Source organism: Mus caroli, chromosome 12, assembly GCF_900094665.2.
Source record: "Mus caroli chromosome 12, CAROLI_EIJ_v1.1, whole genome shotgun sequence".
NCBI lineage: Eukaryota > Metazoa > Chordata > Mammalia > Rodentia > Muridae > Mus > Mus caroli.
Window position 1 is genome coordinate 76,187,800 of NC_034581.1, and position 23,876 is coordinate 76,211,675.

At 47.1% G+C, this 23,876-nt stretch overlaps 1 protein-coding gene across 2 annotated transcripts in view; it reads right to left on the bottom strand.

The window, feature by feature from the left end:
- The window catches only part of Map3k9 (mitogen-activated protein kinase kinase kinase 9), a 73,303-nt gene that overhangs the window by 31,406 nt on the left and 18,021 nt on the right, over window positions 1–23,876 (bottom strand). For both annotated transcript variants that reach the window (XM_021179172.2, XM_021179173.1), the window contains exon 3: window positions 740–920. In XM_021179172.2, coding sequence (XP_021034831.1) covers window positions 740–920 — 181 coding nt within the window. The remainder of the gene's footprint in view (window positions 1–739; window positions 921–23,876) is intronic.

The following is a 23,876-nucleotide window of genomic DNA, read 5'->3' on the forward strand; positions in this document are numbered from 1 at the left end:
CACACACACACACACACAGAGCTCACTCTGACACATGCCAGTAAGCGCTGACCCTAGACTGAGGGGTAATGAATGATGATCTTTTCTTCTGTATGTAAAGGTGTCACTGTTGCCCTTCAGCCAGGACAAAGTCTATCCTATAGTGGCTCATCTTCCTTCAATAGCAACATGATTTTTTTAGATCTATGTCCTTGTGATCTCTTGGATTGATACTTGCTAGTAGAGATGGCTGGCCATGTCTAGTCTGTACCTTCACAGCTCCTACGGCCTTCTGAGGACTCATCTATCCCCTTTCCTAGATAAATACCCAGCACACAGAGCCCTAAGTAAAAGAGTAACTGGAAAGGATGATTTCCAAATAATCAACAGAAAGACAGCACAGAGGGTCCCTGTTATCTCAGGAGTTTACAGGGGGACACTGGGCGAGTCCTCCCAGGGGGGCAGCAGCGGCCCTTGAAACCCAACCTCTGAACCATCAAGCCGCTGCTTGATGAAGAGTGATTCCCCATCCTGCAGGTCAGAGATGGAAGTTCCAGGTGGTTCCAGAATCTGCAGAGCTTTCCTGAGGAGCCATCTCCTACGTGCAATGAGCACAGCATCCCCTAGCAACATGGAAGTCAGTAGATTGCTCTGAGAGGCCACACAGAGCTAATTGGAGTGCTTTGGGTCCTGTAACCTCAATTCCAAGACTTGAAATGTGCAGGCAAAACAGACCTGGAACTTGGAGGCTGCACCTTACCTCCACACATCGCTGCCTTTGGAAAACATGGAAGCACGGATGACTTCAGGTGCCATCCAAGCATATGTTCCCGCCGCGCTCATCTTGGTGGTCCGGTGCCATTCCCGTGCCAGCCCAAAGTCGGTGATCTTCAGAATCTTGTTACTCAGGTCTCCATTCTCCACTTTCTGCAGGATCAATACTGAGCAAAGAAAACAATACAGAAGAAACCAGATAAGCATTAGTCACAGGGCCTCATGTCCACCGCCATCTCCTGCAGTCGCTGCCACTGTGCAGTGATGGCAGAAACACAATTTTAGCCCTCAACATGTTTATTCTGCAACGTATCTTTGTTAGCATCGTCTCAAGTCCCTCCAATGCATTTCAAGGTAGGCATTTCAGGCTCAACATCCCTATAACTATTCAGAGGCCAAATCTATAAAGGTGAAACTGCTCGTCCCACACATGCGGGATACAGGGTACTCGACCGGCACAGAGCAGAGCTGGACCCCAGGAAGCTACTGCAGAGTGATAGAGGATCTGTGAGACATGCACGCCCTTCTGAGGAGCAGCCACCCGAGTTCCCTGCATCAAAGCACACCTAGGTTATACGCACCCACAGATCACAGGGACTGGAGATGCATGCTAGATCATCAAAATGTTCAGTGTCTAGCCAGCTCTGTGACTTCTTACAGGCACATCCTACCCACCTTGTGACACCACGACACTGATAGCATCTACACACATTCATAGCTACCTTAGACGCATGAGGCCACATGCTGTGGGTTGGACACCACTGACATTCTTTTGTTTCATTTTGTGTTGTTTTGTTTTCCGAGATAGGGTCTCTCTGGCTGGACTTAACCCCTAAACGAGGCTGGCCTGGAACTCACAGAGGCCTGCCTCTGCTTCCCAAGTGTTGGGATTAAAGGTGTGTGCCACCACACCCAGATCCACTGACATTCTTAAGAAAGCCTGTCTTTTGGGCTCTTAAGATTTTTTGTCATAATTCAGGCAAGTCCCCTAACCAGTTGATAAATGGCTGGCAAACTGGAGTTTGGGGGATCAGAGACACACACATGCACACACTCATGATATCCTCAGTGAGCATGGTCAAGGAAAAGGAGCTGGTGCAGGGAGGACTCCAAAGCACTGGCTTTCCTAGCCATGGTGGCCCCAACACCCATATGGTGGTCCCAGCCATGTAACCTGGTAAGAGATAATCAGGCTAAAAATCACCCCCAAATCTTGCTGACTAGGATGCCACACTGTAACCCACAGAACTCTGCTGAGTGGGGGACTAAGAAGCTGTCCAGATAAAGGCAAGACACACCTCCTTATCCAAAGCCGGATGGTTCGCAAGGATTTGTGTGAGCATAGCCTCTGTAGCCCCACACAGCCTTGCCTGAATTTGTGTTAGAGCAAGAAGGAAGGTTTCCTCTTCGCCCCTGTGAGGAAGAAACCTGCTACAGACAGTGTAGCAATTAAATTATAGAAGTGATTCAGTTGGGCTCGGGAAACCAGTAAAAACGATACAAGTTAACTCTTAGTCCTGTGTGCCAAGACAACCTAGAGCCTTCCCACTCTCCTTGCACCTACCTAAGATGTCTTACATTGCAGACCCTGAAAGTAAAGACCTTCTGCAGTGAAAGAGCAGGTGCTTCACCCACGACACAGCCACACCCTTCTCTCCACTTCTACTCCCAATCACTGAACTGTCACATACTGAAGGGGAGTGGCCCAAGGAGCTCCAGGTCCTATGTGCTTCTTAGAAAAATAGCAGTGTGCCCCAGGATTACGGGCAGTTTCAGAATTGGAGTTTAGAAAGCAAACAACCCCACCCTAGACCTAATGGATGAACGAACCCTCCCTCCTCCTCCACACTCACTCTACTCCAGGCACATCCCTCCTGATCCTGGCTTCCCCCACCCAGGTGCCTACGAAGATACAAAACAGGAGAAGGAAAAAAAAAAAAAAAAACCCTTCTTCTTTAGTGACAAAAACAAATAAACAAACAAACACACAACAACAAAAACCCTTCCAGAACTTTCTGAGACAAAACAACAGGACAGCAGACAAAGAGTTAGGCAAGAGACACTACGGAAATCCCCCTCCCCCTCCCTGAATATACACTGAGTGAGATCCAGTCACCCAAAGCCCTAGGTGGCTGGGATAGGGTGCAACCAGATGTTTCGTATTAGTCGATCTGGATGCTTAAACGAGATGCAAGATTGACAGGGTAAGAATCAGCCACAAACCCTCTGTCAGCATGAGGTATACAGCTAGCTACAGGCCAGTCTCATCTGCTCGCCACTGTCCCACCCACCTCAGACACAGCTGACCTTGCCCTCTGTGTACTCCATGACCTAGAGACCAACCCTCATCTACAGAGAGGGACTATAATCTGAAACCAGTCGCTACCTGAGCAGGCAGTAGCAGGTCATAGTGTTCTGAAGTTCTGGTCTTCCCAGCACCAGGGCTTGTGAAAGCTTTCCTGTACACTGCTGTTAGTTGAGATGAAATATGAAACAACCTGTTCAGGGCCATTTTCATCACCCACAAGGAAGTCCTGTAACCTTTAAGCAAATATCCCCCCATTCTTCTCTCCTCCCAGGCCCTACACCCCCAATCTGCTTTGACCCCATGGTGAAGACTTCACGAAATAGAAAGCTACAGTATGATGTCTGCCTCCCTTCCTCAATGTTTCCAGGGTTGCCACATTATAGCGTTTGTTAGTACCATGTTCCTCTTCATGGCTAATACTATTCCATTGTAATACATTCCTGCTGTACACTACATACCAGGACAGCTGCTCAATTAGGATCAAACACTGTGTAACTGAACTTGGCTGCTCGCTGACATCATCTTTCTGAGTCCTTTAGTTGTCTCTAAGAAGTAGGAAGATGACACTCCCTGTTTCGTCCATGTCAAAGGAGATGTAAAGGGGACGGGAGCAGAGTCCATATCTCTCAGCCACAGCCTTGTTCTCCATCTCCGTGCTATGTGATCCAGAGCCTGAAAAACATTCTGGCTTTCAGGCTCAACTCAGTTTCCTCAGTGCTACAGCTAGCTAGCTCTCCCTCTCTGCTGCCCCACTGCTAGTTCTTCCTCAGCAGCTAAACCCAACTGCACACAATCCAACCGCTTGTACGTGTAAACACTCCCTGCTGGGGTGTATGAGTGTCTATCATCTTTTCTAGAATGCTGCGGAATCCGATCCCTGGAGTGTAAAACCCTCATTCCCTACTAGAATCCATGACATCTTGGTCCAGAAACCTTGCATAGGGGTCAGGCTCTTGGCAAGAACTCCCTCGTGCCTGGCCAGTTATTGACTGAGGTGTACCTGTGCATTTTCTCTGACTATATTTTTAAAATGTTAATTTTAAACCTCAGCCAGGAGTTCCCCAGTGATTGATATACTGGTGCAATATGGGCTGTGTGCTACACAAGGGATAATTTGGAGATTCAGCCTGGATGCCTGCACCAGTTACTTAGGCACCCTGTGGCCATAATACCTGACAGAATCCACCTAAGGAAGAAAAATAATTATTCAGATTCTCTACATCAGAGGATCCACCCCAGTCTACCACAGTAAGGATGGTATGATGCTCACTGCAGAGGATCAAGTGGCAATGGGTCCTCACATTACAGCCCTGAAACTGAGCCACAACTTTTCAAATCCTGCTCTTAGCACCTACATGTGACAGTCAGGCCTCACGCCCCAAAGCCCAAAGGTCTATGACCTATTACTTTGTAATGGGCTTCATGGGCTAGTTCTCCAGTTTTAAAAATAAAAATTTGTATTTTGTGTGTGTGTGTGTGTGTGTGTGTGTGTGTGTGTGTAGATGTGCTCAGTGTGCATGTTTGTGTGTGTATGTATATGTGTGTGCATTTGTGTGCACGTGTGTGTAGATGTACTCATGCTACAGCATGCAAGAACAAGTTAAAGGTTCCAGCTGCTTCCACGTAGGTCCTGGGGATCAAGCTCGGCCTTCCATCCTCCTGACAGGCTCCTGCAGGCTCTGAGCCCTCTCCACAGCGGCTGCAGCCCCTTCTCTTTCCTACTCTTTGCTCTTCCTTGCTGAGCTTCCTGGCTGAGTCTTCTGACCTAGTGCAGGTTGTTTACTCCCTGCCATGGTTTTCTAAGTTCTAAAAGCTCTTCTTCATCTTCTCCTTTGTTTTGGGGGTAAGAAGTACAAGATCCTGGGCAGCAGCTGCTTCCGTTCTTGTTTCTTTTCTGCCACTTTCTTTTTTCCTGAAGGGCTTTTTCAGCCCGTGCTTTATAGTCTCTAGGGTACTTTGCTGAGTCAGGCTCATCTGCTGTGATTCAGCACAAAGCTATGCTTGCGTTCAGAGGTGCACTGCTCAAGTTTTAAAGGTACACACTGAAATATTTACACGAACAGTGATAGGGTGTTGGTGATTTCCTTCAAAACAATAAATGGTGGGAATGATCCGGTTACAGAGGAAGGAGAGCTGTGAGCTGGGACCTGACGAGGCAGAAGAGGATCCATGATGCCATTCTCCTCATGTGGGCATATGTCTTCCATAGGAAGAGGAAGAAGGGAAGAGGGAGGGAGAGAGAGTGAGAAGGATGGACAGGGAGGCATAGGGAGGGACAGGACGAAAGAGAAGGAGGGAGGAGGACACATCATAGCATCAGTGCCTCTTCTACCTACAGGAGAACAATCTCTGAGTCATAGCAAGGCAGAAAAAAAGAAAACAGCACCAGGCATGAGCCAGGATGTGGGTCTTAGTGCCCCCTGTGATATCCTCTCTACAACTCCATTTCTCTACCCGACATTCTCAAAGTCTGAAATTCCCTGAAAGCTTCATCAGTCTTCCAGGACTCAGGCAAGCTCTGCCAACTGTCTTGAGGTAAGAAAGGTAAAACCCAAACTCAAGGGTAAAGATGAGTTGGGGGAGCAGGTGTGGTGGGCGTGGGTGAGGACTCTAGGCCGGAGGGAAGCAGCCTTTAGGGCACCCAAGCTGACATTTGAGACATTTCATTCCTGCATCACAATGTCTCCAAGGGAAGAAGAGGGGTGAGCTAGAGCCCCAGCCACACCCAGAAGCCACAGGTACCCACAGAGCAGCTGCTAACGTGGAGGGACCTGTTGGCACTGACTCAACAACAACAAGAGAGCCTGGCCAGGGCCCACTACCGGCACACGGCACAGCCAGGACACATCCCCCAGCCCCTCCCGGTCCTGGCCCTCTGCCCACTCTATCCCTTTAGGCATGGCCAAGAGAGACCAGACTTGCTTACTGGGCAATGATTCACTGCCTAGACTCCCCGACTCCAGGTTCCACCAGAGGTGTGGTGCTGCCTGAGCAAGGCAGGGAGATAGCAGCGGGAGGCCCTGGCTGAGCTCCTGTCAGCCAAGTCTTACCAAGTTCCACCTGCATAGCCAGCAAAGCTAGGCTTCCCCATACGCATTCACCTGTGGAGGGGTGGAGAAAATGGAGTCTTTGGGCACTAAGGATCCGCCCCTTCTTGGAACGGACAGGCAAACAGATAAGTACAAAGCCCTGAGTACTTGATGCAATAATTTCCCGGGGTCTCAGATGGAGCAAAGCTGAAGTGGAATGGCCTCTTCTGCATGGACCACAGGGTACTTGATGAAAGCGTGTCTTGACTGAGTCAAACACAATCAAGGGATCATGAAGTGTTTCTTTTAAATCTCCTCAGGCACTGAGCTGCAAATACTTGTTCTAGGGCCCTCCACCAGTCCCCGAAGAAGCTACACTGGTGGTTTCTAATTTTTTATATAAACTATGTCCTTTCTAGACATTTTAGAAAAATGTCTTTATGATGCTACTTAACTTAGAGTGTACACTGACTTAGAGAAAACAGTCACAGCTAAGGGTTCCGGGGCCTCAGTGCCAGGTTCTGCACTGAGTGATTTACACTCATCATCCATCTTTAACCCTCTCAACAAACAGAAAGGCAGGTGTATCACTAAGCCGACTTTCAAATATGGAGCCCGGGATTCACACAGGCTGGTCTACAGGAAAAGCAGAAGCCACATATAACCAAGTCCTCAGTCCAGGCTCCAGGTTACCATGCTACAGTGTGCAGCCGTAATAGGGCACTCTTCTGTAGTTGTTGGTTTTGGTTCTGGTTTTTAGAGACAGGGTTTTTCAGTGTAGCCCTGGGCATCTTGGAACTCACTCTGTAGATCAGGCTGGCCTGGAACTCATATAGAGCTCTGTCTGCCTCTGTCCTCAGATTGCTGGGATTAACCGTGTGTGTCACCATGCCCAGCCCCTAAGAGAACAGTTAAACAGAGTTCACATTCCATCAATACACCAGCACCTACGCACATGTGGAAAACAGGAGAACTAGCCATACTTTCTATAGACATACAGCCATTGAGCAGCACATCACAGCCCCTGAGGCAGTGACCTGTCTACTCAGGCCTTTTCCCATCAATGGGTGTCCCTAGGCCTCCAACTTTAGCAGCGCTAACAAATGAGAGTGAGCTCTAAGTGAGGGTTGAAGGGTTAGAGTCAGCGCTGTCAGTGAGAGAAGCCAAACTGAAAACAAAGCAGAAATGCACCGAGGCACCAGTGGTCTGGGAGCCTATGCTGGAAGGCCAGGGATTAATGACAGGAAAAGCCTGAACATCTATGACCCACTGCTGGTCATCTCAGTTGTTCTCTCTCCCTGCAGAGTAACAGGATCCACTGATACACAGTTCCAGAAGGGCATGGCAACTTACAGCATAATGCAGTCGGTCCAAAGATAGCCAGTTAACTATCGGTGTTAACTAACACTGGTATGCAGCTGAGGGCCTTTGGCCCTTGATCTTTACCCACCCCTACACTGCACGGCCTGGAAGAGAAGAGTGACAGCTATCTCGGACCATCAGGCCAGGACCCTACCCCAGAACCTGCAGAGCTGTGAGTAGAACAGAGATGCCGCACCAACCCTGTTAGGTTTCTACTGTTGTGATAAACACACAACCAAACACAACGAGTGGAAGAAGGCTTGACTTTCTCTTACAGCTCACAGTCCCTCAGGAAGGACAGGCAGGGCAGGAGCTCAAGGTGGGACCCTAGAGGCAAGAACTGAAACAGAGACTGTGGAGGGGTGCTGCTTACTGGCTTGCTTCCTTACACAATCCAGGGCCTCTTGCCCCTGGGTAACACCTCCCACAGTGGGCCAAGTCCTCTATCCACCAATCTGACAGAGGCGTTTTCTCAACTGGCATTCCCTCTTCTCAGATGACTGTAGCTTGTGTCACATTGACAAAATCACTAACCACAAAACTAGTCTTTTCCCCTGCTCTAAAACACAAGACTGACCTACTGTCTGCATTTGTGTATACACTCTGGTTTTCAGTGTCCATGAGAACATCCCATTAAGCTCTGCTTACAGAATTCTATGGCATCTGTGCTGGCAGCTTCGAACTCTTCCACATTCCTCCACAAATCCGTTCTAGGGGGCTGGACCTAACCGTCAGGCTCCTCACTGCAACAAGTCTGTTTCTCGGGACTAACATCCCAGGTCATGGCTCTCCTCATTGCTGTGGCAGAACACTGGACAGAAACCACTTCATGGGGGAAGGTCTACTCTGGCTCAGGGCTCAGGGGATACAGCCCAGGAGGGTGCGAGTATAACGCATGGCTTCCCCAGGATCAACACTCAGGAAGAACAGCGCGTAGGCAGGAACCAGGACTAGGATGTACGTCTCTAGCCCTAGCCCTGTGGTCCAGTATCCGCACCCCAGCTGAAGACTGAATGTTCTAACACACGAGCCTGTGAGAGACATTTCACATTCAAACCACTGTGTATGTGGATTAAAGCTCCACGTCTAAACAAAAGCAACATCCTGGAATCAAGATCTTAGTACAGAGATGTGCAGAGCCCCCCCCCCCCAACCCCCGTGCTGCGAAGTGAACCAACCTGAAACATATGCTGCAGTGTATATTTTTAAAGCATTATGTCACAATCTATAATAAGTTTTGGTATAAACCTTTTTGCATGAAAAAGTCTGTATACTGAAAATCCAAATGAATCAGGCACCATGCTAAGCCCTGGGAGTTGAAAAGGAAACTGAACTAGAATTCATAAAGATGTTTAACCAGCAGGAGAAAGCCAGAGACCTTTGCTATCTCTTATAAGCCACATATGTGCTTTGGTTCTTTCTTACTTTCCTTCTGTTTGTGTGTGTGTGTGTGTGTGTGTCTGTGTGGTTTGGTTTTGGTTTTGGTTTAAACAGGAACCCAGTGTGCCCCTGGCTGTCCTCTGACTCACACTATGAGCTAAGGATGGCCTTGACCTCCGGATCCTTCTGCTCCTGCCTCTCAAGTACTGGGATTACAGACATGAATTGATATGCTCAGTCTCCTTCATCCTTTTTGGAGAAGGCTATTTACTGTTAACCAGGGAACACTAGCTAGCCTTTAACTCCTCAGCTCTTGAAATCCTCCTGCCTCAGACTCCCAAGCAGCTGGGAATACAGGTGCATGCCACTGTGTCTGCCTACAGTTCTGTTTTGCCTTAAAGAGATTTTGCAATATTAAACCTTACATTTAATTAATTATGCTATTGATGTGAAACAGATACCTAAGCATCAGTGACCTGCTTTGTTTTTTTTTTTTAATTTAGATCATCATGTGCTACTTAAAATTCTTTTATTGGGGATAGATATGTATCTCAGTCAGTACAGCACTTGTTTAGTGTGCACAAGGCCCTAATTTCAACCCCAATACAGCAACAATAAAAATTATGTCCCAAAGATGTTAGTAGGGGCTGGGGAGGTGGCTTGTGGGTGAATGTACTTGCCATGAAAGTAAGAGGGTCTGAGTCTGAATCCAGAGAGCTCATGCCAAGGGGAGATACATAGCCAGAGCATGTGTAATCCCAGGGCTCCTATGGGAAGATGGGAGGCAGAGCCAGGAGGACCCCAAGCTCACAGCCATCTGACCTGGCCCATATAGTAGAAAAACAACAGAGACTCTATCTCAAATAATGTGGAAGGCGAAGACTGACACCCGAGGTTATCCTCTGACACACACGTGCACCACGACAAGCATGTGCATCCACATATACAAATGAAAACAGACAGACACACACACAATATAGTCGGCAATTTAATACTAATTATAACTACATTATAATAAAACAGTGGTATGCAAAAAATAAAGTTCAATTTAAATTTTGACTATTCAGTCTGTCTGTCTTCTGTCACAGGAAAAGCATCTGAAAGACATATAGCTAAATGCTAACACTGGAGATCTCTGTGTAATGGCGTCCAGGTGACAGGTTTTCTTTATGTTTATCCATACTGTCTAACTCATCACATTTCTACATGTAGTTATATTAACATCAAATGTTAAGTCACATAATAATCGCAGTGGCTACTATTTCTTGTCCCAGGGACACTACACAGCTTCCTGTACGGAGTGCCGATCACTCTTCTTGACATCCCTGCAAGCTGCATAGCATCACCATTTCACCCACGAGGAAGCTGGGACTCAGAGTAAAGTATCTTTTCCACATCTGAGAGCCAGGCCTGGAATGTCAGGCTGTGCTCCCCTAGCACCCGGCAGTGCTACTCCCACACAGGTCAATACTGAGCAGTTATGTCTCTACAATACCCTCTGTCTATGTACGCACTGGGACCATCCTCTTGGCATGGGACAGTCTCAGATTATATAAAGCTGGGCAGAAACCTCCTCTAATCCTGAAGTTTCTAATCTAAACAAACTGGTGCTTGCAACCGTGCTGGGTACAGCACCCCCGCTGGACACACACACCACCCCTGCTGGACACACACACTACCCCTGCTGGACACACACACCACCCCTGCTGGGCATACCACTCCTGCTGGACACACACACACTACCCCTGCTGGACACAGCACCCCCGCTGGATACATACACCACCCCCACAGGACACACCACCCCCGCTGGACACACCACCCCTGCTGGACACACCACCCCTACAGATAGCTTTCTGCATAGTACTGTCCAGGTGACAGGTGATTCTCATTGATGTGGTAAAGAAAGAAAACCTGCATTTAGAAAGGAAGAAAATTATCAGAGAAACTACCAAAGTTATTACTGACCCTAATTCTGCTCCTGAGGGCAGATCTCCTTCTATCGGAACTCTAGGGATCTTAGCCTAAAAGCAAACTACTAGAATACCTTTGGTGTCAGCCTTCTCTACCTAGGTTCATTGTGAGTCTCATAAGGACAGTCTGTCCAGGTGCAGTGGTGAACGCTTGCTGGCAGACATTTCTCCAGTCATCCAGGCGCTATTCAGGACAAGTATGCACTAAAAGCAGTAGGGTCAAGGCAAGACATTAGCTTGAATAAGAACAACAGTGCTGGTGGGCAGGACAAACAAGGCTCTTACACCAGCGGTGAAGCCATTAGAGAGGTCTGAGGTTGGCTGTGAGTGGTATGCCAGATCCTGCAAACTCTACATGACCTGCTCTACTGTCAAATGCATGCAAACCATCGGTACATCAGTGTTGTACTGTCTGCCAAACCTGAGATGCTGACAAAGGCAAGCATAAGAAGGAACAACGCAGAGGATCCTAGGACCCTGAAAGCCGTCTTCTTCCACGAGACGGTCACTCACACAATGAGAATGTGCAACCTGCAAGCCTCACACAGCTAAGGATCAAACATACATCATCAATCCAGGACGTCCTCCATCTTGACTTCTAGAATCTTCTCCCATCAGTTCTTCAGACCCTAGGCTTCAAGACAAGACTGACCCATCTCTCATTCCCTACTGACCTCTAAGATCCTGTGGCTTTGTCAATTCCTATCTCACTATCCTTTCCCATCAAGATCCACTGCTCTCCACCCATGACAAATCACCATCAAATTACCTGTTCTCTTTTCTAAAACATTGTCTTACCCAGTGACCATAACCTAGGACAGGAGGAAGGGCCTTGAGAGTAGTGACAAATGCTGACACACACACACACACACACATTCAAAAGCAGGTGTCAAGTCTCAGATCTCAGGACCCCAGCTCCACTGTGTACCAGCAATCTCAGCCAACCCTGGGATCATTCATTGCCCACCCAATGCAGGAAGAAACCTCTTTCACTCCTCCACCAGAGACCTTCCACTTGTCAGGTCCAAAAGAACTCCATATCATCAAATTCTAAAAGGTAGACGACACATATAGCAGCTATCTATGGTGCCTACTAGCATACCAGAACTGTACCAACGCATACCAGGCTCCCTCAGTACCGCAGTACCTGTTACACATTTCAAACTCCATGCCAGAATCCCAGTCCTTCCCGCTTCCTCCTCTGTCCTAAACTCCCTCCAGCTCATGGACTTCCCTCCCCAGCCGCTTATTCTCCTTATAACCTGCTATGTTGGCATATATTCTCATATTCTCCCCCTTCCTTCTCCCCCCCCCCACCCCTGTCTACAATAAAAAACTTCCCTTACTGCCATGGAGCAGTTTATACACCATACTCAAGAAACAGATTTCCTTACTCCATCCTTCCATCCTGTTAGAATCCTAGGATCAATGGCTGAGGGGCCTATTAATGTTTCAAAGCTGATGCTGGCCAGTTCTCCCAGCATCCTTCAGTACCTGTGGCTCCTCCCAGCTCTCCCTACCCTAAACCTCTCCCTCTAGGGGGCTGGGCTTCCACCTTCCACTTCCTTTCCCTCAATCTGATCCCTGTGTAACCCAGCCATTTTGGCTTATGCAGCCCTCTTGGCCTCTTGGCCTCTTGGCCCCAGGTTGCCTCTCTTGGTTGGTGGCTCCTCTCTTGCTCTCCCTCCCCCCTCTCCTCTCAAGAGGAGACAAGATAGGGAACTGATGTATTTATAGGTCGAAATTCATCAGCCTTGAAAAGGGGCTCTGGCCAGTCCCAGCTTCCCATGGGGACTTTACTTTCATCTCCCTGGCCTCTGAAGCCCTTCCCATCGCTCCCACCCTTGCTGAGAAAAAGCTGCTTGTGATCCAAACAGAAAAGGTAGTGCCAGCTCCCAGCTCAAGTCTCCCAGCACGTCTCCTCTCCCTCTCTCATCCTAAAATATAACTGGTCCAAAAGATGCCAGTTTAGACATCTACAGCCATTGCTATTTTGTGTAAATTAAGTCCAGATAACTCAGCTGGGCCTTGAGCCCTGAGCCCGGCTGGATACAAGCATCACTAGTGGGAAACAGAAGCAGGACTGCCAACAGCCACTGTCTTAATGGAGGGCAGGGATGGGTGGGGAATCAGCTCACACACCTTCCTGTCCTGCTTCCTTCTCCCACTTTCTGAGCTCGGACTGAGCAGGGCCAGCCTGACTCTTCGGCCCTGGCACACCCAGCTATAAACAGGATAAGAATAACTACGAAAGAGGAAGCAAACTGGACCCTTGCTGGTTTTGTCAGCACGTTCCTCTTTCCTGGCGCGGTGACACAGTGTGTGGCTGCTGCACAGACTCCCCAGGATCTTGCAACTCTAAGCTCTGCTTCCTTGGTGAGCACAGAAGAATGCATGGTTCCTGATCACACGAGCCCCCCACCACCTGTGCTTTTCTGCAGGGTGATTTCAGCATTTCTGCTGCGGGCTGGACTCTCCTTGGGCCTGAGGCTCCTCATAACTATGGAGTTTGAAGAAATGGTTCTGTACAGCTTCTAAGTTCTGTACAGAAAAGACAGTGCAGTTCCTACCTTGTTCTGAGTACTTTTGCTGGCAGCCTTGAGCTACCACAGAAGGTGAAGGGCCCTGAGAGGGCCACGCCATGATCCTAGCCTACAAAGCCTCCTGGCCCAGGCACCAGACTGACAGGAAACAGGTTCTCTACCTGTGGCCTCACTCTGAGTCTCTGCGGCTAAAGCCTAGGCCACTAAGAAGTAGGGATAAGACATCCTACTGAGCCTACTGACCCAAGTTTCTGCCAGCATAATGAAAGGCTCTCATTCTGGCTGGCAGCGGGAATGAAAACAGTAGATGGCAACTGGAAAGTTTAGTTCTGGCTGCTGCCACTAGAGAAGCAGGTGCTCTTAGAAACACAATCTGTAGTGTAGGAAAGGGGCATTAGCTTGGTGTCAGGTACTACCTACGTTAATAGCTTACAGCCACAATAGTAGGGTTGTCCTCATTACAGAAAAAAAAAAAGAAAAAGAAAAAGAAAAAAATCAGAGATCAAGAGCTTTGCTCAAGGCCAGACTACTTAATTGAGACCCCACAGCACTGAAAACAGGCTACACAAAGACAAGTTGTCTACATAAAAGACTTACCTATGTGGAAGAATATGTTCTCGTTCAATATTTCCTGTTTGTGAATTTCCTGTTTTGCAGCATAACATCAAAGAACACAGTCCTACCACTGATGGGGCAAGCCCCCTCCCCTGTTACCTAACCCACCCTATTACCAATACCTCCTAAATCTTACCCCATAGTTTGCAAAGACCTACTTGTCCCATCAAGGCCTTGCTCTGAACTCTCCTTCTGCCATCTCTAAAGCCATACATCTTTAGCAAACTATTTTGTACTGTGCCACATAGTTCTGGTTGTCTGAGTGTGTTTACACAGTCGGCCTCCAGAGGACTAACAGAGTGGGATGGAAGGAATGCCTATGCTATGCAGGAGACAGGTGACACACTGAAATTCCTACAACAGCAACACAATGGCAAGCACACCCCATGTGCATCAAGACTTGCCAGGTAATCAAACTGGTTAAGAACCATAACTCATGCACAATGCGAACGCTCCAGGCTGTCACCTGCACAACACCCAGGATATGGAGAAGAGAAAGGATCTGAAGGCCGCAGAAGCCGTACCATATACCACAGATACCACAGACCTTGGGGGCAAGGAGGCCCAGATCCAAAGGCTCGAAACATTGGGAGGTCCCACTCTGAACCACTGTGTGTCTTTAGTGGCTGTGGAAGAATGTGAGGTACAGAGTAAGTGTTCCTATGAACTCTCCTCACCGTCTCTGCCCAAGAGCAAGGAGGCCAGTTTCAGGCTTTTCTCACCCACTGTCCTTCACATTATGCTGTGGAATCTCCATGGCATCTCCATGGCAAGCCCTGTTTCCCAAGCAGCAGTCCCTGAATGTGGGCAGGACAGGAGGCATTGACTGTTTTGGCTTAGCTCAGCTCCAGAGGAGCAATCTGCTTCCTTATTGGTGACATACCATATGTAACCAAAAATGTCCAACTTGTGTGGTTGGGCAAACTCAAAATCATATGGATTCTGTAGGTGGAGTGTCCAGGGCAGAGGAAGGATGGTCTATGTTTTACTCATGTGGGAATGCAGCTAGGCCTAACAAACTGCTAAGGAAGTGTTTTAATGCCTCACTCCCTGTCCATAATGAACTCCCAGGTGAAAAGAGGAGTCTTAAAATATTTCCCTTAGTGGTAAGGGGATGAATCATAGAGGAAGGTCACAAAAATAAGGAAGGAAGGAAGGAAGGAAGGAAGGGAGGGAGAGGAGGAGGAGGAGGAGGAGGAGGAGGAGGAAGAAGAAGAGGAGGAGGAAGAAGAGGAGGAGGAAGAAGAGGATGATGATGAAGAAGAAGTTTCTCTGCTGAGGAGTGAACCACACTTATTTGTGTGTGTTAATATAAATATTTAGAATATAGTTAGAGATTATGCTTCAGCATTCAGCATCCCAGTATCTCAGCAAAGCCTCGGGGATTGTCTTATAGCAAGTGCCTCTCTCAGGAAAAATGACTTCTGAAATGGAGCAATATGAGAAGCTGTATCTACTCAGCAAAGTGGAAAGGACGGGAAACAGAGAGAAGAGACTGGTGATGCAGTGTCAACAGAGGTTCAGTTGATCACATGGGAAATTCTGAAACAGAAATGGCCATTCAGAAATGCCCCAAATAGAAGCAAAGACCTAAGCATTTTTACATCTGCAACCATGGGATATGGACTATCCCTTGAACAGCAGAGGAAACTAGATGAGGGAACTACCTTGGCTGAAACAATTTCCAAGAGAGACTACAATGGGAAAGGTACCTACAGCACCCAAACTTGTCAGAAAGGAAGCCAAGGGAGTGAACCCTTAGGTTTCTCAGTAAAGGGGTGTGTCTGAGACGCACTCCACAGCATCCACTGGAGGATGACTTGAAAACAATTCTTGCCGCTTCTTCGGCCCTATGTCTATCTTTCTGTAGTTGAAGCTGCTGTCTCACAGCATCTCCAGAATCATCTGAAGTGAATTAAAAAATGTTTCTAACAAGTTCTTACTCTATGATTGACTTGATTTTAAGTGCAATCAAGGTTAAGCCATCTAGGCCTACTCAAATTGATATTCTTTTATTTTTATTTTTATTTTTTCTAATTAGTGTATTTTTATTAGATATTTTCTCCATTTACATTTCAAATGCTATCCCAAAAGTCCCCTATACCCTCCCCTTCCCTGCTCCCCTATCCACTCACTCCCACTTATTGGTCCTGGTGTTTCCCTGTACTGAGGCATATAAAATTTGCAAGAGATGGGAAGCCATCTCTTCCCAATGATGGCTGACTAGGTCATCTTCTGCTACATATGCAGCTAGAGACACGAGCTCTGGGGTTACTGGTTAGTTCATATAGTTGTTCCATCTATAGGGGTGCAGACCCCTTCTCTCTTAATATGTGAAGTGCCTCAGGATTATACTTGGTTGGCATGGGGCAAGACTACAGGGAGCTGTGGTGTGAGTACCTCTTGCTCCAAGGGGGTTAATGAGAGATGGTTAAGGTATGTGATGGAGGGAAGGAGCCAACATATGAACATATGCACCCCACGTTCCTCATACTCCCACCCCCTTGGGCTTTGCCCATAAGTTTTATTGCCTAAACCTTTAAATCTTATAGTTTGTTTCTTTTTCTTTCTGAGGCCTATAGTTTGTTTCTCTTCTTATTTTTGATTCAAAGTCTGTCTTGGGTCCCAGTACAAAAGATGCTTTTATTCATATAGCTTTTGTGATCCTAACAGTGTCAGTTGAACTATAGAACAGTGGGCAGAGGACAAACACTTAGTGCCTTGCATTCAAACTCTCCCACACAAACATGCCACCAGATATAAAAATGAATATTCCACCAATCTACAATTTTCCCTAGAATACTAGCACCCCAGGATGTACTGCATTGGCATTGTGTATGGTGATTATACATATTCACTTTTACCAGGTATTCTGAGAAATGTCAAATACACAGAAATAGAAAATATTACTCCTTACTTCCTATCATAATGATACACTTTAATTCCATCCCGTGTGTTGCATAGCTTCAACAATGATCAATATGTGACCAACTTTCCCCACTGACAACCACAATATCTCTCGACCATCTCTCAAATCTGCATTCTTTTGAAATAGGTCCCACATGCATCTTTTAATCCATCAATACTTCAGGAGAAGTTTACTTTTTAATGCCTGTCAGTATTACTGATTTATTTTAGCACATCTGCAAAGTGATATGAAGTTCATGTCACAAAAGGAAGACTGAAGAATTATTCATTTTAAGGTCAATGTTAGACCCCTAACATATACTTGTTGCATAAGGAAGAAAACAAAATTACATATGTTCTTTGTCTTGAGAAGTTCTAGCTCTCTCTCTCTCTCTCTCTCTCTCTNAGGGAGGGAGGGAGGGAGGGAGGGAGGATATAAAGGGCACAGAGACAATAACAGCATAGCAAGATTTTCCTAAAGGTAGTAGTGGAACCCTTAACTTGGCAGCAAGCAACAGAAGTTAACTGGACTTAAGGCCCACTCAACAAAAGGGAAATACGTTATGCCTGGTACTAGAAATCCGGTTTACGACCCAGGGCTAGTAAGGTCATGGATCTTTGAGGAGAAACTCCTGTTACCACTTTACCAACCCAGCACGATGTGTAACTGCAGTCTGCATATCTATCCCATGCTCACAGGCAAGGAAAGCTCCCAGCAGTCATGAAGGAGGTGTTCTTTGCAGTAATATGGAGAGAAAGCATTTCAGAAAGCCATAACTGCTCAAAGCAGAAGAACAACTAACTGACCATGGGGTGCCCAGCCCTGGTGATGCAACTACAACACAACACAACACTGGCACCTACAGCTCAGGATGTCTAGGAAAAAGGGGAAGATTTTAACAGCCAGAGGACCAAGACATCTGCTGTGAGACTATGCCTCCTAGAAATAACAGGGAAGCTGTACCTTTAATATCTAAGTAATATGGCTGCCTAAACAAGACCCCAACAAGGACACCACCAATGGACATGCCAATGTGGAAAGCAGAAATCTCACAGGCTCCCATTCCAAACAAAAGAACTATAGGCAACCAGTGACTGCTCCGTGTGTGTGTGTGTGTGTGTGTGTGTGTGTGTATAAGGGAGAGGAGGAGGGGGAGGGGAAGGGAAGGAGAAGAGGGGAAGGGAAGGAGAAGAGGGAAAGTGGGGAGGGAGAGAGAAGGAGAGAGAGAGAATATGGATTTTCCCCAGGATAAGCCCCCAGTTGGTTATCCAATACCAAGCTGTCCCTGAAATACACATGCAAGCAACACTATACAGACTCAGAAGGCTTTATTTATATATTTATGGGTGTATACATACGTGTGTACACATATGTATGAGGCAAAAAATTTGAGGTGGGGCATGGGAGAAGCTGAAGGGAGAACAGGGAGCGGGGAATGATGAATTTTTTTATTCTTTTTTTTATTAGATATTTTCTTTATTTACATTTCAAATGCTATCCCGAAAGTCCCCTATACCCTCTCCCGGCCCTGCTACCTTCCCCACCCATTCCCACTTCTTGGCCCTGGCGGTCCCCTGTACTGGGGCATATAAAATTTGTAATACCAAGGGGCCTCTCTTCCCAATGATGGCCGACTAGGCCATCTTCTGCTACATATGCAGCTAGAGATACGAGCTCTGGGGGTACTGGTTAGTTCATATTGTTGTTCCACCTATAGGGTTGCAGACCCTTTCAGCTCCTTGGGTGCTTTCTCTAGCTTCTCCATTGGAGGCCCTGTGTTCCATCCAATAGCTGACTGTGAGCATCCACTTCTGTATTTGCCAGACACTGGTATAGCCTCATACGAGACAGCTATATCAGGGTCCCTTCAGCAGATGAATTTTTATTTAATTTAGTAAAATGTAGTATCTTATGACCCAATTTTAAAAGATACATACACAAACAGGCACATATAGATACCCTGAAAGGCTCTATTAATAATGCTGCACCTAGAAGCCATTGATAATTAAACAAAAATTTCAGCTCCAGGTACGGCTAAAGAAGTCTTAGAGGCTCCTGCCACCCTTCTTGGTTACCCACCAAACTACACAGTTAGAGTCCATTCCCTCGGACACTGTTCACCTTGAGATTAAGAAGAAGTCCAGCTGGAAGACATGGAGGCTTCTCCCTGCTGGCTGTCATGGTGGCAGAAGGTATCAGCAGTTGCTGAGAGAGAAAAGGTATCAGCAGTCAGACCAGCTGTGAACCTTACAAACCACAGTAGCAAACTGACAGCAAAGCCTACACAACTCAACAACACTGGCAACAGCCGTTCTCAGTGTAACCAATCGCTCTCTGGCTGGACTTAAGGCCTGGTTGTGGGCTATAAACCCAAGCTTGGATTTATAAACCCAGTAAAAAGCAAACCAACAAGAGCTGCCTTCTAGCTGTTTGTTTATGCCCGCAGACAAGTGCTGCTCTCAGCCTTAATCAGGGAACTCTTCTCTCCAGAAGATTTACAGTGACTGCAAAGATGGAGCGCAGCAGGCAGTGTTGACTGCCCAGTCCTAAGCAACACAGCTATGCCATCCCATCTAAGGCTAGGGAACACTGCAGAAGAGAGGGCACACAGAATCTAAAGAACGGAAGATATGGAGAAGGACAGTAAGACTCCATCTTCTGGGTAAGCCACAACATTTGCAATCACGAACTGGCACCAGCTGCGGTTGTGTCATCCGGTCTGCACCAGACTGGGCTCACTGACAGGCAGGTGTGGGTCCACAAGGAGCTCAAAAAGCTTAGCCCCTCAAGGATGAATGACTGGCTAAGAACAGATTCTGAGATACGGGCATTTACTGCCTTCAGCTGTGTTCCTACCAGTGAGGCATAGCTCCTAGTGGATGGCCACACACACAGTCCTGGTTAAAATCAGTGGGGCACAAAATTAAAAAAAAAAAAAAAAAAAAAGATATGAATCTGGATAGTGATGGGTGGGGGATAAAATACATTGGAAACCTGCCAATGGATACATGTACTTAGCTGGAAAATAAAAGTGGATGACTGTCCCCCTTTTCCCCAAGAAAAACTTGATTCTTCAGAGGCTGAACTTTACTCTCAGGAAAGCCAGCCTCTTCTCCAACACACACTACACACGAAATAAAGCACCAAAAGCTTGTAAGGAGCCTACAGTTGGCCAGATTCATGGCTCGCATAACCTAGTCTCACCTAAACTAAAAACTCACACGCAAGAACCCCAGGGCAGAGCTGTGTCCAGTCAGGAAGAAAGGGAAGGCCTTTTAAACTAAGTTTGTCTGACTCTCATTTTTCCTCAGCATCCAGAGAAACACAGCTTCCGATGCTCCCTTTAAACCCCACTCAGTGTCCTCCACTGCCAGTTCAAAGTCCTTAAAAGACTGTCTCCAGGGCTGGCTATGGACACAGCACCTGAGAGGCCCTAAGTTCAAAGCCCAAACATGGATGCTTACACTCACACATGCAGAGCCTCTGCCACGTCAATTTCACAGGATTCGAGCCTCTGTTCCCAGTCTTTTCCTTTCACCACAGAAGTTCAAAAGTTGCAGAGCATCGAGGCCAAGATTCTCCCCATGAGCCTCGGCTGTCAGATGAGGAGGTCTCTGCTGACAGCAGGGTGCTGTCTCACCAGCAACAGTCCAAATGGAAGCATTAGGAATGAATGCTGAAGTCAAAGTTTTCTCTCACAGCATTAAACCAAACACGTGAGTGGGCACCGCAGGGCACACTCCATTGCCTCTCCTCTCTGAAGCACAGCCACACTGGCCTGAGAAGACACTGCTCCCAGGAGGCTGCCTCCCCACTGCAGGTGTCTGAATGACCTCAGTCTCTAACAAGGGTGGCCAAACTCAGCTCAGAGTTTACATTTTCTTTTCCGGTTATTGTTTTTTTAATCCCATAAACAATTATCTGAAACCTATCTATACCTTCTTGGTTTAAATAAAAATAAAAATACACAGAAACTCAAGTGAAAACAAGAGCCCAGTAGAGTAAGGACAGAAGTGACATAACATAGAAACGTTAGCCCAGCTTTTGGAGAGCCATTGGTCCAGAAGAAATATAAACAAAATCAAAACTGAGAGTCATCATTGTGCTTTTGGAGGGGCCAGGGGCAAGGGGCCTGGGCAGAAGGGGATGTGAGGGTTTGTATTTTGGGACCATGATCTGAAGGTGACAGAAGTCTCTGGGTAGGAGAGGGGGTACTCCTGTAGTTCCTAATGTAAGAACAAAGAACACCACAGAGGCCCCAAGACTAGGTTTTAAGGCCCAGGTCAAACTACATCACACTGGATTCTGGGTCAGAAGTGTGTTCTACGACTACACAGCCTCCTATTACACCTTGCTCCCAGAGCATAGAGGACTCTATCGAGGCAGGCAAGAGCTCCAGCCTCAGGCTTTGCCATATCTCGCTGTATGCTCGTAGGCAAATTATTCAAAGCCAGTGAACCTGTTTTCTCTAATCTAAAATGAGGGAACTACCAGCTGCCTTAGTGTGAAGTATCTCAGGTCGATACTGTTTCAAGTAAGAATGGTTTTGTTTGTTTGCTTAGGCTTTATTGTTACTGTTGCTTTGAGATGTGGTCTCACGTAGCCCAGGCTGACCTAGAACTCACTAGGAAGCTGAGGATGGTCTTGAACTCCTGCCTCTATCTCTTAAGTACTGAGATTTCATGCATGTGCCACCACACCTGACTGTTCCGGTAAAATCCTAAAGAACCAAATACAAAATATGGTTATTCTTCACCCCCGTCTCCAGGCTATCCTGCTTAATACTGTCTGTCTGACTGGTAAGCTAAGGAGAATCAAAATAATGTCACATTATCTGAAGGAAACATCTCTGGGGAAAACCTGCCTCTGCAGTAGGAGTTCCACTGCCACCCTCTCAATGTGTTGGATCTCTTCCCTTTCGCCAGCAGCTGTGCAGGGGGAAAGGCAAACTGGCCTTATTATTAACTGTAATTGGAAGGGCAGGCCGTCTATGGCACTTAAGAGGGGAAGCAGCTCTTTATACAACTGAGCCAACAGCTGAGAGACAATTACTCCTCTGCCCCTGCATTCCTGTCCCTGTGTATAGGTAGCCAGGAGTCTACTGCCTGAACAATTAAAACCTTTCTTCATAAACATCATACTGCCCACAAGAGCAATGAACATTTGACCCTTCCACAGAGCTCAGTAAAGGAAGCAACGAGCTTTATGTTCACAACCAAGGACACAGACACTTCATTTCCCAAACCGACCTTGGCCTAATGAGGCCTTACACTTCCTGGTCCCTCCAGTGGGGCATGGACCCTCTGTCCACTGTCAGCAGCAACACTTTGGACCTAGCTGTGCCCCAGACAACACAACGGGACTGGAAGAACGGGGCTGGAGGGATGCTCAGTGGGAAAAGCACCTGTTGCTCTTGCAGAGGTCTCAGGTGCAGTTCCCGTACCCACGCCAAGGCTCACAGACATCGGTAAGGCCAACAACCTCTCTGACCTCTGCAGGTAGCTACGTGTGCAAGCAAAGCACACACACAAACACACACATTTAATTAATCAATTAATTAGAAAATCTAAAGTAACACCATGGGACTAAAAAAATGCCACCTGAATGACCTTGGCAAGTCACTCATCTTCTGATCACCGCCATCAGGCTCTATAAACTACTCATATCAATAAACAGAAGAATGACTGAAAACTAAGGATTATCACTACTTCCCCCACCCATAGTCCTTTTCTTCTTCTTCCTAAAATTAACAGGATGCAGAAACCAGAAACTGAGTATTCAGATAGCAAGTGTCCTATGATTTGACAGGAGATGAGACATGCACACAGGAACAGGAGAACCGCATGTAAAGATGCAGACAGTAGGGTCTGCCCTTTGGATTCCTATGGACATTTTTGGCTGTCTCATTGCATTATGGCACGTTCACTTGCAAGACATCACAAAGCCTCACAGATGAAGGTTCTTAGGATTAGTCATTGAAGGTACTGTGCCCTGCTACCCTGAAGGCCCTGAGGGATGCGTGAACAACCTTGCCCTGTGGGCAAGACAAGAGGCGAACACTAAGGCTTATGACTACACAAGGCAATCCAAGAAACACATTCCTCAGCGTCCCAGGCTCCCGAAAAGTTTATGAAAGGCTCAAGCCAGGCACAGTGGCAAGCCTTTAATCCCAGCACTCAGGAGGCTGAGGCTGGGAGATGCCTGTGATGCCTGTGACTGGGCTAGCCTGAAACATAGTAAGTTCCAGGCTAGCCAGGACTACAGAGACTATAGGGGGAGGGCAGAGAAAGGAAGGGAGAAAAAGGGGGAGAGAGTAGGGAGTGAGACCGACAGCAGACAGACAGACAGACAAAGCTAGAAAGGAACTAGGGAAAGAGGTAGGAGTAAGATTTCTTAAGGACACTGGATAGACGATGCTAAACAGCAGGACAGCTGTGTGCCAGCTGCTACACAATATACACAATACTAGGGAAGGGGGAATGCATTTGTTGTCAAGAATTCGGATTTAAAAAGTCTTAGAAGAAGAAAATAACAAAGATGATAAAAACAAATCCTAGCCAGGCGTGGTGGCGCATGCCTTTAATCCCAGCCCTCGGGAGGCAGGGGCAGGCAGATTTCTGAGTTCAAGGCCAGCCTGGTCTACAAAGTGAGTTCCAGGACAGCCAGGGATACACAAAGAAACCCTGTCTCAAAAAAACAAAAACAAAAACAAAAAACAAAACCAAATCCTACTGAAATTCTTACTTACATTTTCATTAAAAAAGATTATCAAAAAGAGATGGAAAATTTGACTCCAATTTATTTCTTAGAAGTAAACTTGGGGTTTAGGAGAGGTAGTGACTGATTTCTTTGCTTGCCAATTTTTGTGCTGTCTTGGAGAGAGCACACCAAAGCACAGGAAAGTCAAAGTCCAAGACAGAATTCCAAAGGCACCTGCAGGAAGTGAGATCCAGTTGCTGGGAAGCAGAGGCCGCAGCTGAGGGGCAGGCCTGATGGTCCACGGGAGGC